This window comes from Leptodactylus fuscus, chromosome 2 (assembly GCF_031893055.1).
Source record: "Leptodactylus fuscus isolate aLepFus1 chromosome 2, aLepFus1.hap2, whole genome shotgun sequence".
NCBI classification, from domain to species: domain Eukaryota; kingdom Metazoa; phylum Chordata; class Amphibia; order Anura; family Leptodactylidae; genus Leptodactylus; species Leptodactylus fuscus.
In genome coordinates this window covers 245,611,732-245,626,566 of record NC_134266.1, presented here as the reverse complement: position 1 = coordinate 245,626,566, position 14,835 = coordinate 245,611,732, and the positions used below count along the sequence as shown (strand labels likewise).

Below are 14,835 nucleotides of genomic sequence, written 5' to 3'. Positions count from 1 at the left end.
AATTTTTTGTACAAACCTTACACAGAAAATTGCAATGTCATATTACTGATAAACACCCTATACTTGTTATGTATGTCACTTTTGCAGATTTGGAGAAAAACAACTATGAAGTCTTTGAAGGCAGTTGGTGCACTGGAGGCGGGTCTTCACCACTGGGAGCACTACACTTCCTGCTCAAGTAGGATGATGTCATAGCAGTGGGAGGATCTACTCTCACTGCACAGGGGATGGTAGGGGTCTGAGAGGCAAGAGCAGTGCTCCAGGTAGCTGAAGGCCCAGCCCCCAGTGCACCAACTGACTCATTTGAATAATACTTCAAAGTTGTTTTTTTTCCAAATTTAAAATGGTTATCACTGTAATGTGCTCTGTAAATGGTGGTGGCAGGAGATTATGTTTGGGGTAGGTGGTAGACCCCCTTTAAGCCACATCTCTCATGGATTTTACGCCTATCATATGCAGTAACCTGGCCTAGTTAATAAGAATAGGACTATATAGAAAAGTGTCAATTTATTACCAAAAGCTGTCTTACCTCTTCTATTGAATGATGTCCAGGAGGCCTGATTCCAGAAACCATCAGTCCAGCACTGTAAATCCTGGGCTTGTGTATGTCGGCTTTATACTTATCTAACAACACATTGGCTGGTTTAATGTCACTACTTAGTGCCTCATGTTCTTTTGGTATAGGGACATTGCAGGATGGGGGCCCATATGGCATGCTCATTTGTCCAAATGGCATTCTGTCAACTGCCTGAGGGTTTCTTCTAATGTAGGTTATGATCTTAGGCCGCACATGCTTGGGTTTGGGTACAATGATGGCGGGTTCAATGGCCTCCTCTGTTTTTACGTTATGGTTTATCTCGGTTTCCTCTTGATTCGTAGGTGAAGATTTGGAATGTACCAGTATGGGTTTTGGGATTCCACTGTTGACAAGGGTCTTGTTAGTCGCTTTAGGGGATATGTTGAACAACTGTGTACTCTCAATAGGAGGTAGCACTGAGGAAGGTGACAATCTGTCAACATGAGCGGCACTAAAATCCTTAAAGCTGCTCGGTGAGGCGACGCGCTGATCATTAATATTAACCAGCGGGCATGAGGGAGAAGGAGTACATAAAAAAGAATCACTTGGGTCCTTATGGCTCTCTTTCAAATTGCTTTTTAGAATATCTGACTGATGTTTTCGACCAAGAGATGTCTTTTTACTGTCAACTAAAGCATTTTTATCTTTCAAGGAAGTCGCATTGCTGCTTGAAAGAAAATTATTGTCACTGTCCTGACAAAGATAATCTTGTACTGAAAATCTGTCTTTACTCGCATGGATCTTATTATCCAGAGAGTCAGTGAGTGATGTTGTTTTTCTGATCATGGGCTTGTAGCTCAGCTCTTTGTGTTTTGAAGACTCAACTTCTTGGGAATGACCAGCTTGAAAATCAGAGACCTGAGATATTTCACTTTTCATTTCACTGTAGTATACATCGAGTTTATAATCGTGCTGCCTAGTATTGGATGGACTGGTGGACAGAAATGGCCCAGATTGCTTTCCTGATGGGATTGTCTGGGAAGAAACTGCCTGACCACATGGAGAAGGCAATGGAGATCTTCTGGTTTCAAACACACTGTCCGCTCTTTTGGATCCAGCAACCTCAACCAATGTTATATGTAATTTGTGGGGAGATGTTGACTTCGATTGGATGTTTTTTGGATCAGTCAGTTCCGATGGTTTCGTTGTTTGACCCTGATACAATTGTGCTTCTGGTACGGTACAAATTACCTGAGGTTTGTAAGGTAAACGAAAGTGATCCTCAACATGAACAGGATGGGACAATGTGCTTTGCTTGGTAACATGGGCTAAGGTTCCATCACCCGTTGAAAAATCTGGGGCAGTAACATTTGAGGTAGGTGGTTTGGAATAAAATACAATCGTCTTTTCCTCTGAGGTATTACTGATATTATGAGAGGATAGTCCAAACAAATGGTCAGCTGGCGAGGATGTATCTGTGGGCCTGATCCCACAATGAGATGTATCAGCATGCTGCAAATACTTAAGAGGTGAATCCACGGGTGTCGTCGATGACATATGCTCTTTTAGAAAAGTTTCTGTTTTAGGTGAAGGGATATTTGATCTTATCCTGGAACGCTCGCCGTGGGTTATGTTACTAACATTATTACTATGGGCATTGGGAGAGGATTCATGTGACTTGCTAATAGGAACCTGGAAACTTCTGTCATAAAAGCTGGCTTTTAAAGATTGTCCATGAGAAGTAGACTTCATACTGTCCTTTGCATCATCCGTCATGTAGTCTGTGCTGACGTCCTTGTTGGTCGGTGAATAGAGTCTCGAGTCACTTGATGGAGACTCACGACCAATATTCACGGGTCTGCCGGATTCCTTATTCAACGTTGTAAGTTTTTCAGACTGCCAAGTGCACAACAACCCCATTTTTTCCTCCCTGCTATATATCCCATCCTTACCACTAGTATTTGTGGAGAAAATCTGATTGGCATTGGTATCCCCCAATCCAGTCACACTCTCGTTATCATTTTTATCCTCGTTGCTGTTGTCCTCCTGGTCTGTGCAACAAGACTTACTTGGAACCAATGGAACACTCATGTTTGTAGATCACTTTCATATGCACTTATACAGAACTTTGAGGCAATTTTTTTATGTACGTAAAATAGTGATGAAACCCATGATATTGGGTCTAGAGATTTAAAGGCTTTTTGAGATCTAACCAGATAACCTGAAAATGTAGTCCATGATCTATAAAATGTTTGACTGCTGTCATCAGTTTTCTTGTTTCATTTGCAGCATTTGCAGAATTCTTGGAGACCTGTAAAAAAAGATAAAACATTAATATATGGATAGAGAATTTATTGCAAAGTAAAACCAAAAATATTGGCCCTGTTATGGCATATTATAAAATGAGCAAAAATTATTCATTCTGATATTTTCCCTCCAATGGATATAAATCAACCTTGTCATGTGTCGCACTAATATATCACAAAATACTCTCCGTAGCAAGAGTCTGGTCTGTGTACGTTGTGTGGCCAGCCCTGTCTAAAGAGGACCTTTCACCGACTCCATCGTGGTTCCATGGTACCTATGGAACTATCATGCTACTAAGCTCTCTACTGTCAGGACAGCCCAGGTCCAGCCACATGACAGACCAGGTCCACCCACATGCCTAAGTAGCAAACTGGATGCTAAAACTAACAGAACTGATAGCTCCGAAATGGTGGGGGCTAGAGAAAAAATTCAACTGTGCAGGAGTCAGCGGAGCAGCATCTACTGAAGTATTCAAAGACCTGGAGTTGGTAGGACTGCTGAAAGGTCCTCTTCATGGCACTCATATACATGATCTAAAAGTAAAGTTGGCTGAAAACACTGATTTTGCTGGGACTGGATGGCTACATGTGTATGGGGACAGATAATCTTGCATACCTGGAAGTGGAAGAAGCGTGCAGGTGTTTGCAAGGACGGTATCTTTTAGGGAACAAAAATTAGCTGTTGAATGCCAGTTTTAGGCTGAGGCTCCATGTTGCGGAAAAGCTGCTTTTGTCTAAGGCCCCCAGGACGTCCCACACTGTGGGAAAAACCGCGCCGGTCATGCATTGCAGTTCTTCCCACAGCAAATTAGACAGAAAGTTCATGGAACCTTGCTCTGCAGGCTTTCTGCTTCATTTATACCTATGGGGAAACCGTTGGCATTTCCGTAGGTATAATTGACATGCTGCCATTTACAAAACCATGCCAGTTTTGGAAATCATGATATGTCCGCACTACGGTTTTTACTGCAAAGTGGGCATGGAATTCGCTAGAATCCCATCGACTTTGCCCTTACTGTAAAACACCACCCCTGAGTTTAGCACAAAATAAATCCAGCAAAATCGGAAACAAAAAAGCAGCTTTCCCGCAATGTGGGGCCTCAGACTTTTACAGGTTTACATTACCCAAGGGAAATACAGCTAGAGCAACCCAATTTGTACCTCCTTATCTCCTGGGTCAAATAACAACCTGAGTGTCTTCCTCAGTTGTATGTACTCTTATGACCAAGGGTGAACCTACCTTTTTGCCGCCCGAGGCGGACGACAGAAAGCCCCCATGGGAGGAGGGGGTGGAACGGAGGGGGCGGGGCGAAGGGGGGCGGGGCGGAGCGGTGTTAGCAGGCAGAGAGCAGGCAGCGAGAGGACCTGCTCTCTGCCTGAGCGTCAGGGGAGGCCGGTGGAGCAGCGTCCACAAGGCCTCCCCAATCCACCGCTCATTTCCCGTGCCGGGCTGCGAGACGGTAACGCTAAGCCAGTCCAGGACAGCTTGTCCTGGACTGGCTTAGGTAAGCAAAAATGCCGCCCCCCCCCCCTTCCCCCCGGCCCTGGCATAGCGCCGCCTGAAGCGGTCGCTTCGGGTCGCCTCATAGGAGGTGTGGCGCTGCCTATGACCATAAAGGTGCATGGCTCATTACAGTTGCACTACAGATATCCTATGTGATCATTATATAACCAGGACTGGCTTTTATCCACTGGAAGTAAACAGTCAAGGATCCTACTAAATGACGGGGATAAGGAGAACTAGCTCCAATTTATTCTGAGACTATATTATAAAGTTGATCATTTTTCATTATACCTTAAATTATCGTTATTTTCTATAATCCCCTTTTCTGGAACACCCTTCTTCTTTGCAGCTTTTTGTGCCTTTTCAGCGTTTGACATCTAGGTCTGTATTTGCAACACCTCTCTCCTTAGACCTGCCAGTCAAAAGCATTGTGCACAGAATATGTTGTAATGAGTCTTATTCAGACAATAGAGAAAGCCGAAAAATAAACCCCTTCCCTCTGTGCAGTTAATGTAGATGGAATTCCTCTAAGCAGTCAGCGAGATCTCCCTAACAATGGCTGCCTAATAAAATGTCACTTACAATTAAAACTAGACTCCGATTTCCTAAGTGAATCTGGGCAAGTCTATTCTTATCTTTTAACTAGAGAGCGAGTAGTAATGGGCTAGATTACTGCGCAATTACAAAAATCTCATCTACCTGCGGAAACAAATGGAAATGTGATTAAATTCTCAAATAGTCCAGATATTCCCTTGTCGTTCAACTGCATGTATTACAAATGAGCGAGGTAGAAATAAAGACCACTTAAGGCCGAGGGATGAAGTGGTTTGCCTGTGGCAGAAACAGCTCGGAAAAAAACACAGCGTTTTACCGTTCCTGCAAAGTGGAGGAGACTCGCTAGAACATGAAAGCTCCATGCAGATTCATATCTAGGACCCCAGGCCTGTAAGAATACAGTGCTAACCATGGAGCTATCATGTTGCTGTCTCCATTTAATACCCTTTTGACACTATTAACTTCTTTAGTAAAATAAAACCAAACATGTTTCTGCACAGTATGTCCTGTGGGGGCATATAAACATTAAGACCTTTGTCAACTCTGTTGTTGCTTCAGTCTTCTTTTTCGGTGTGGCCTGCTGGGGGAGCAGTATATCAACCAGGGACAGAAATAAATTTGACAGGCTGATCAGGAGGGCCAGCTCTGTCCTGGGGAGCCCCCTGGACCTAGTACAGGTGGTGGGTGATAGAAGGATACTGTCCGTGGTGACCTCCATGCGGGAGAACAACTCTCATCACATATATCGGACCTTGATGGCACTTGGCAGCACTGTAAGTGACCGTCTACTTCACCCCAAGTGTGAGAAGGAGCGCTATCGGAGGTCCTTCCTCCCAACTGCAGTCAGGCTGTATAATCTACATCAGGCAAAGCGGAGATCACTCCACACAGAGAACTAAATGATCCTGAAGTCTTTCTGCTTTCTTCTGTTCCTTAGCTGCTATGGACTCCTAGTATATCTTCTTTTTCTCAGTATATGTGTGTCTACTTCTGTAATATATTACTGTGTATTATCCTGTATCTGTATTACTATGCTGCTGTAACATGCTGAAATTCCCCCACTGTGGAACTATTAAAGGATTATCATATATTAGAATCCCCTATTCTTTTTGTTCAATTGCCCCCCTATTAACTTTTGGGATTTATTACACGGAACCACATATATGCGCAGATAGCTGCTGTGGTAACATTTAGAAAAGGGTCGTCCAGGTGAGAAAACCCTTATATGTTTAGGGACACATAGTGCAAATATGTTGCAGGGAAACCCTGGAAAGGGTTCCTCTTTACACTGTCAATACCCCTGTCCCATGGATCCAGTGCCTTGGGATAATCCTGGACTCTGACCAATCCTTCATATCGTACATACAAACCTTCAACACCTCCTGCCGCCTCTAACTCAGGAACATCCATCGAATCCACTTCTTCCTCACCCCTGAAACCACAAAGATGCTAGTCCATGCCCTTATTATGGCCATACTTTTGCCCCCCTCTGCCAACCCCTTCACTGGCTACCTGTTGCCCAGTAACTAGAGTTCAAAATACCAACGTTAACATACAAAGCCGTCCACAACCTGTCCCCTCCATATATCTCCATATATCTCCAAGCTACCTGCCTACACGTAACCTCAGATCCTCCAAAGACCTCCTACTCCGCTCTACTCTTATCCACTCCTCACTCAACCATCTCCAAGATTTCTCCCGTGCATCCCCCATACTCTGGAACTCCTTACCAAGACACATAAGACTGACCCCCACAATCACAGGCTTCAAGAAGGCCCTGAAGACTCATCTATTCAGGAAGGCCTACAACCTCCAATAACACTATCACCGCACCACCATCTGAACAGTCTCTCCCCTCACCTTCTGTCTCTACCCCCCTTCCCTCATAGATTGTAAGGCCTTGCGGGCAGGGCCCTCTACCCCACTGTGCCAGTCAGTCACTGTTAATATTGTATTTGTTTTGTATATTTTATGTACCATGTGTGAGCCCTCAAATGTACCATGGAATTAATATAATAATGTACAGCACCATGGAATTAATATAATAATGTAAAGCACCATGGAATTAATGGTGCTATATAAAGAAACAATAATAATAATTTGAGGGTGTGATTTATGTTGTAACTCACCTGCAAGAATTGCTTTCTAATTTTGCATTTTAAAGGTTGAAAGCCATTGGTGACACCCGGAGCAATAGTTGACATGCTGCCGGTTTCAACCCCAAAGCACAAGACCCCTTGCCCTGCAGGTTTTAGTCTCAGTATGTGGGTGAAATTTGTTTCACAGTGGGATGGCTGCCAGCGAGGTGGTGATAGTTAACCCTCTGCGATCCCTGCCTGTGTGACTCCAGTCTGTTTGTGTTATTTTCAAGATGATGCTATATGACTTAATATAGTTTAGAACATCTTAGAAATGTCTTGCCTTGCACCAAGCTCTGCCCTGTATACTACGCATTGTGTACTGTAGCCTCTTGAACATTAGGAGAAGGCCGGAGGGAGAATTAAACCTACTTAGCTTCTTGGAAACTAAATATATGTAGAATCTCTTTGAAGATATTAAATAGTTTTAGCTTAATACAAAATCTGCAGAGTGCTTGCTGGAGGCAGATTTGGCATGGTTGTGTCCATGTAAGCTTTGTTCTGCCAAAATTGAGAAGTTAGGAAAAGCAGGTCATACAATGAGCCGTATCCACATAGGCAGCGGAAAGAAACTTTACACCTTGGAAGGTGGAATTAAGTTGTGGTACCTTATACTAAAGGGGTTTTGCAGAATAATTTAAAACTTACAGGGGGTTAGGTGTGGGGTAAAATAAAGAAATGATACTCACCTACCCCTGGTCCTCAGTTCAGATGCCCACCCCATTTTCCTCCTGGTCCATGGAGTACTCAGGCCAGAAGTTCAGGTGCTCCGGGACCTGAACCCTTGCACTTCTGACCCAAGCACAGACCAAGGATAGGTGAGTATCATTCCATATTTCATCTTACCCAGCCATAGGTTATCTTTGAAATTATCCTAGAAACCCCTTTCGGCTAAGGCCCCATGTTGCAGAAACGCAGCTTTTTTTGTTGCAGATTTTGTTGCAGATTATTGAGTCAAAGCCAGGAGAGGATTGAGCGGAAGGTAGAAGTATAAGAACTTCCTATATATTTCCCATTCCTTTTGTAACCATTCTTGACTTTGGCTCAAAAAAACGCAACAAAAAAGGCACGGTTCCGCAATGTGGGGCCTCAGCCTTAAGTTTTAATCGGCTATCCCCTTCAAACACATGGACCTATACACTGCACACCTACAATCACTGTGTGCTGGGTCAAGAAATCTGAAGATTATTTGATGCAATCCCATTCCTGTGAAGGTGACTGAGCTGAGATACCAGATACAGCTGCCATACAATGGTACTGGTACTGGCCACAGTCTCCGTTATTACCCATTTATTCACCTTTCATGAGTGAAGAATGCCAAGGATACTTCATTTAATATGTGAAAGCACACGGCCATTGCCAATAACATAAAAGAGTACACAAGTCATTAACATTTCCCATCTATCCTCAGAACAGTCATATTGTGAATGATATCGGAGAATACACACTATCCCTCCAGTCATAGGAGGTATGAATCATGGATGGGAACAGCCAAGGGTCAGCCTTCCTGGTATTGCCAGCATCATGGCTTCAGAGTCCCCATTCCAGCAATATAACCTTATTATCAGCTATACCATGGAAGGTGATAAATGTTACTTGATGCAATGTCCCTTCTATTTCCAGCCATCTCTGGCTATCTCTGTGAATTACCTGTTCTAGGAGAAATACTGTGATTTCACCCATCACTACAGTATGTGCCGGACGTAAAAACGTGCAAAAAATAAAAAGGCTTTCTTATTCAACAGCCTCCATATCCATCACCCATTCCTGACAGGCTCTTAGCGTGTCTCAAGTCGAGAACTACCACTGTGCTCATAGGCCAAGTAACATCTTCCTCCAGTGGAAAAAAAATCAATGTTTCCAAATCTAATTTTCCCTTTTTATGGGCTCTATTGTTTACTGTTATAATAGTAACACGCAAACCACTGCGGCTGCCAAAAATATCCGGCCTTCCACATAGCTATCTATATTTGTAACAATTTGCCGAATTGCCTACAGAGGTGCACAGCTTTCCCCTCCCAGCCTCTGCCCTCTTTAAACACCATTCTTCTCCTCTATGCAATAGCTGCAGGGGTCTTGCATTTTTTAAGAATTTTTGAGCATTTTTATTGAAAATTTCCATGTCATTATCTATATTAGGATTTGCACCAGTCACCTTATTTACAACACAAGCGAGATTACAATAGAAGATAACACCACAGATTGCATCCATTTGCTGAAATACATGATGTCACAGCTTATCTACGTCTCCCCCTACACCACCGGTGTGAAACACAAGACTCGCTGGCCGAATCCAGCTCGCTGCCTTGTGTTATTCGGCCCGGCACTTGGGCCTTAGGCAATATTATAACAATAAAGATGGCAGCCTTCCGGTGCCCCCCCTATCTCGTTGTTCCTGGCAGAGAACCAGTGCAATCGTAGCTTGTTCCTGCCAGCGTCAGGACGTAATAAGGTAAGGATTATGTGCAGGAAAGTCCATACCTCCTTGTGAAGGTTAACAATGACCCTTCATCTCCTCCACAAACTCAAGCACTTTTCATCCTTTAATAGCCACCTCTTCACTGATTCCATCATAGTTGTAATTTTTGTTCTGGTGTCAGTTAAAGGGGGCATGACTCCAATCAAAAGCAGATAGTGTCAGAGTTCAGAATCACGGCCCTTTGCCGACTCCTGCCCGACACCGCCTTCTTGATATTGGAGAATCTAAGTATCCATCTGTGCCAGAGTCTCGCAGAGCCAACTGAAAATAGGCACCGGTTTAAATTTTAAAACAATAGACACTCAATAGACCTCATTATAGTCAATGAGGTCTGTCGTGCTCTGCATGTAACTGCTCTCTGTTGTTCAGGTGCCCCAACAATGGAAATGCAATGATAGTGTAAATTTACAATGAAGACTATGGAGAGGGAAAGGGAGGAAAGTGAGAGAAAGAGATATGAGTCTAGCTACAGTGCTAAATGAGTCATTTCTGGATAGTAATTCCTGATAACCCAGCTGTGTTGTGAAAGAAGACTGTCACTCTATAGTGCAGAAGTCTATTTGTCTTGAGGAGCTCTCCTTTTCCATCCCCTTCCCTCTCCATAGACTTCTATTGTACAGATTTGATCAGTGCCTGAGGGAGGCAAGTAATTGAAGAGATAGCACTTTTCTTTAAGAAAGTATATTATAAAGTTTGTTATTTTCACTTGCACTATAGATTTACGACATAATACAATATGTTAGTTACTCTAAAGATTTATATGTTCTTCAACTGGTAAGGAGTTTGTGACCTAATGGGTTTTCATACCCAGTTGGCCTTTCATACAATATGATCTTCAATGACTCCTGTTAATGTTCTGATGAGACACTTACAAATGAATCTTGGCCAAAGTAGTGCTGGTGGTCATGGTAAGCAGAATAGGATGTCACTGGGTTAAGGGGGTTGCCGTTGTTTTTTAGTTCCTTTTTAGAACCAACTGTGTGATTGATGGCACAGTTTGCCCAAAAAAGGGCTCGTTCACATCTGCGCCTGGTCTCCGTTCTGCAGGTTTCCGTTTCCTGCACAAAACAGAGGCAGGATACGGAAACTTGCAGGACTCTTTCTCACCCATTCATTTGAATAGGATTGAAAGATGTCCGGCTGTGAGCGGTGGTGAGCGTTTTATGCTCTCCGCCGCGAAACCGTTTTTTTAAAATCCTGACACAGAGTCGGACATGCAGTACTCTGTGTCCGATTTAAAAAAAAAACGGTTTCGCGGTGGAGTGCATAAAATGCTCACCGCCGTTCACGGCCGAACCCGGTCTGTGGTTTCCGTCTTCTTGCATGCAGAAGATGGAAACTACAGAACGGAGACCTGAACGCAGGTGTAAACCTAGCGTAAACCAGATATACATGGAAATTGGTACATCAGGGCTGATATCTGTGGCAAATGCTTGTCTATTAGATTGTGATGTTAACTATGGCCCTGGACAGGTATTGGTCTAAGGGAGTATTCACACGGTGTTACGTGCCGCGAGATTTGGCACGTAGACGCCGCGTGACCCTTTGCGTGCCGTACACGCTCCCATTGAGTTCAATGGGAGCGGGGAGCGTATGCGCCGCGCTAGTTTGCGGCCGTGCATTTATTCACGGCCGCAAACTAGCGCGGCGCATACGCTCCCCGCTCCCATTGAACTCAATGGGAGCGTGTACGGCACGCAAAGGGTCACGCGGCGTCTATGTGCCAAATCTCGCGGCACGTAACACCGTGTGAATGCTCCCTAACATGGGTATAAGAGAATGGTCAAATTGAGGAAAATCGCATTAGGAATTTTTTTTGCATTTCAGGGCAGATTTGGTCATACCTACCATATTTTTCGGACTATAAGACGCACCTAGGTTTTAGAGGAGGAAAATAGGGAAAAAAAATTTTGAAGCAAAAAATTGTAAAATATTTAATATATGGGAGTTGTAGTTTTGCAACAGCTGCAAGGCCACACGCCTGACGCTGAATGCGCATGTGCATTATCTCTGTTCGGCACTCCGTTTACAGAGAAGGGGAAGGGGGATGACGTGGTCCCATGTTACGTCATCACCAGGCGCGGAAAGGGCACGAAATCTCCGGACAGTTTGTATGGGAATGGACTTGGTGACAGAAGAAAAGGTGGAGCTTGGATGGCTTTAAAAAGAAACCAGGTATCGTTCCTCATTTGCTATCATAGTCATCATTGGTAGTCATGCTAGTTAGCACTGTCTAGCTAAGTTAGTCTAGTCTCACCACTGTGGGCAGGCATAGTACTTGGATACTTTAGTGTTTTTGAAAATCCCCTGATGATTGGCGCAATACGGTGCCAGGAAACGCGTAGGGATATATACTGTATTATACCAGGCAACTGTAAGGGACAGCTGTGGACTGCCCTTGTCAGGGCGGGAGTTACGGGGAACTGAGGGTCATTGTGAGAATATGTATAGGGAGGATTCCTGAATTAACCCTTTGTCCACAGTACTCCAGCCAGCGACTAGACCTGGTAAGACCGTTTCTATTTATTACATCTGATAGACGGTTGGGCTTTGCTACATGGGTGAGGAAAGAATAATACTCATGTGCTGAGTCTGAAAGCTTGACTATCTGTTGTCCTTACACAAGGATATTTTATAAGGGATCAAGGTATTTTATATAGGAATAAATAAATGTTATGTTTTAATATTGGGCATCAGTGCTTTTGCTTATGTAATAATATCTGGTGTAACTGTGTGTGTCCTTCAGACACTTGGATTGGCACACCATAGCTCCAATTGCTGTATGATTCACATTGACAGGTGACCCTGCAGCTGTACGGGGACGCATAGTGTTTTTTTTTTTTTGCGGGGCCAGAAGTACTTTTTAGTTATACCATTTTGGGGAATATCTATTGCTTAGATCACCTTGTATTGAAAAAAAGCCAGTGGTTTATGATATATGATTTTCTACTTTTGTATATATATATTCTAGGGACAGGAGGTGATTTAGAACTTTTATTTATTTTATATTTTTATTATATATTTTTAAAGCTTTTTTATTTTTTTTTTATTTTTTTTACTATTTTATTCCCCCCCGGGGGCTTGAACCTGCGGTCACTTGATTGCAAGTCCCATAGACAGCAATACAACTGTATTGTCGTCTATGGGACATTCTGTCTATTAGTATTACGGCTGGTCATAGACCCAGACGCAATACTAATATATAGCAGTGACAGGCCTGGGAGCCTCATTAGGCTCCCGGCTGTCACCCGAACAGGTCGGCTCCTGCGATATCGCCACGCAGGAGCCGGCCTGCAACTTTACAGGTACGGGGCCGATGGGGACCGGCCCCGGGGGAGAAGGGGCCACCGATACTGACCCGGCATCCACTGTACTAGAGAGGCAGATGCCGGCACGGGATAGACGCCGGGGCCTGAGACATCGCTGCGCTCCTCTGCCCTGCATGAAGCCAGCGGTGGGGGGACGGAGGTGCGGAATAGCACCGCCGCTGCCGCTGCTGGCTTCATGCAGGGCAGAGGAGCGCAGCGATGTCTCAGGCCCCGGCACCTGTGCCGGCGTCTATCCCTTGCCGGCATTCGCCTCTCTATTACGGCGGGTGCCACATTCAGACTATAAGACGCACCCTTCTTTTCCCCCCAAATTTAGGGGAAAAAAGTGCGTCTTATAGTCCGAAAAATACGGTATATATTTTTCCTTTGGATCCTTAACCATTAATCGTCATTCATCCACCATCCCATCCTATAGGTGATCTTGATAGATAAGTCTTTTTTTATTAATTGGCTCATTTGCCCCATTTGCCCCCCATATTCCTGCCCTGTTTGGGATATTTTGTTACAGCAAAATCCGCCGTTTAAAGTATAAACCAAGGGCTTAAAAGTTTTCCCATCATAGACTTGATTTAGAACATCGGAGGTTATTTTATATAAAGCAACTCGTGTTTTTGGTTTATGGGTTATTCGACAATTCTGTTCTTTATGTTGTAAATGGGCCTTTAGTTGGCCAGACAAGTAATTAAATCCGTCCAAACTACATTACATATGCTGCTTTATAATAATAACTCTACAGGAAAAAAAAACCCATCGGCAGATTCAACGCTGAGCCATGCTGTGCCGGGATTGTGCTCATATAATCACTGTACAGATGGAAGAGGATACAAGTGGAGCTTAGCACATTTATAACATGTACAAGGCTGAAATTTACCCGCAGTTGAATTATAGTAATAGCAATTCATTATGGATTGTGCTGTCCGCTATAAATCTGATTTCTTACTTGCAGAATAAGCTTTCATTAATATTGTAGGACCAGTTCTTTATATTAGCAGGAAGAAGGCCATGGGGCTGTCGGGACTAATCAGATTAGATATTATTAAAGGGTACGTAAGTTTATTTTGCCAAAATTAGTCTAAAATTAGGGATTTAGCAAAGTTATCTTTTGGAAACATGATGGTCTGTATTAAAATCTTTTACCATTTTGTGTCTACAGTTCCTATGCAGATCTAGGAGCCCCCATGGTAACAGACTATGTGCAAACCCTATGTACTCTAATCCTGCAGCCATAATAACAGCAATCTGTCCGCTATTTCATGCTAACTCAGGGGCATAACACCTCGGTAGCGGCAGTAGTGGCTGCCACAGAGCTTGGGACATTAGGGGGGCCCGGCAAACCCTACAAACACTGCTATCATGATCGGAGAGCCAGGGGAGGTGAGACAACCAGTGGCGTAACTAGGAATGGCGGGGCCCCGTGGCGAACTTTTGACATGGGCCCCTCCCCCCCTTCCTGACTGACACCGAAGACCTTGACCGACCGACCCCCCCCCCCCCACACACACACACCGCATTCCTGCACGCTCTATTATGTCCTATAGTGGCCCCTGCACACAGTATTATACCCCATTGTGGCCCCTGCACACAGTATTATTCCCCATAATGAACACCCACGAACAATTATTATACTCTGGGGTATTTTCAGACCCCAGAGTATAATAATCGGAGACCGAGGGGAGATACAGACATAAAAAAAAAGTTACTTACCTGTCTCCGGCTCCGCTGCAGTCTCTGGTGGTGTTGGCCATCTTTAATAACGCATGGATGTCACGTAACATTTCATGCCCTCCCTCCATCCGCTCCCAGTTTCATGCACCCCTCATCTCTACCCCCATTTTCATGTCCTCCCCTCCATCTCTGCCCCTAGGTTACTGTTGCTCCACACCACACATAAATACACACTCACACACAGACACACACTCTCCATTCTGCATCTCACATCCCCCTCCCCATCAGTACAATACAATACAATACACAGAGCGCCCCCTGACTACTATTAGACAGTCATTA

General features: G+C 44.1%; 1 protein-coding gene across 2 annotated transcripts in view; it reads right to left on the bottom strand.

Moving 5' to 3' along the window:
* MTUS2 (microtubule associated scaffold protein 2) overlaps positions 1-14,835 on the bottom strand; it is a 481,013-nt gene that overhangs the window by 311,007 nt on the left and 155,171 nt on the right. For both annotated transcript variants that reach the window (XM_075265977.1, XM_075265978.1), the window contains exon 2: positions 530-2,828. In XM_075265977.1, coding sequence (XP_075122078.1) covers positions 530-2,608 — 2,079 coding nt within the window. In that variant the 5' untranslated portion in view covers positions 2,609-2,828. The remainder of the gene's footprint in view (positions 1-529; positions 2,829-14,835) is intronic.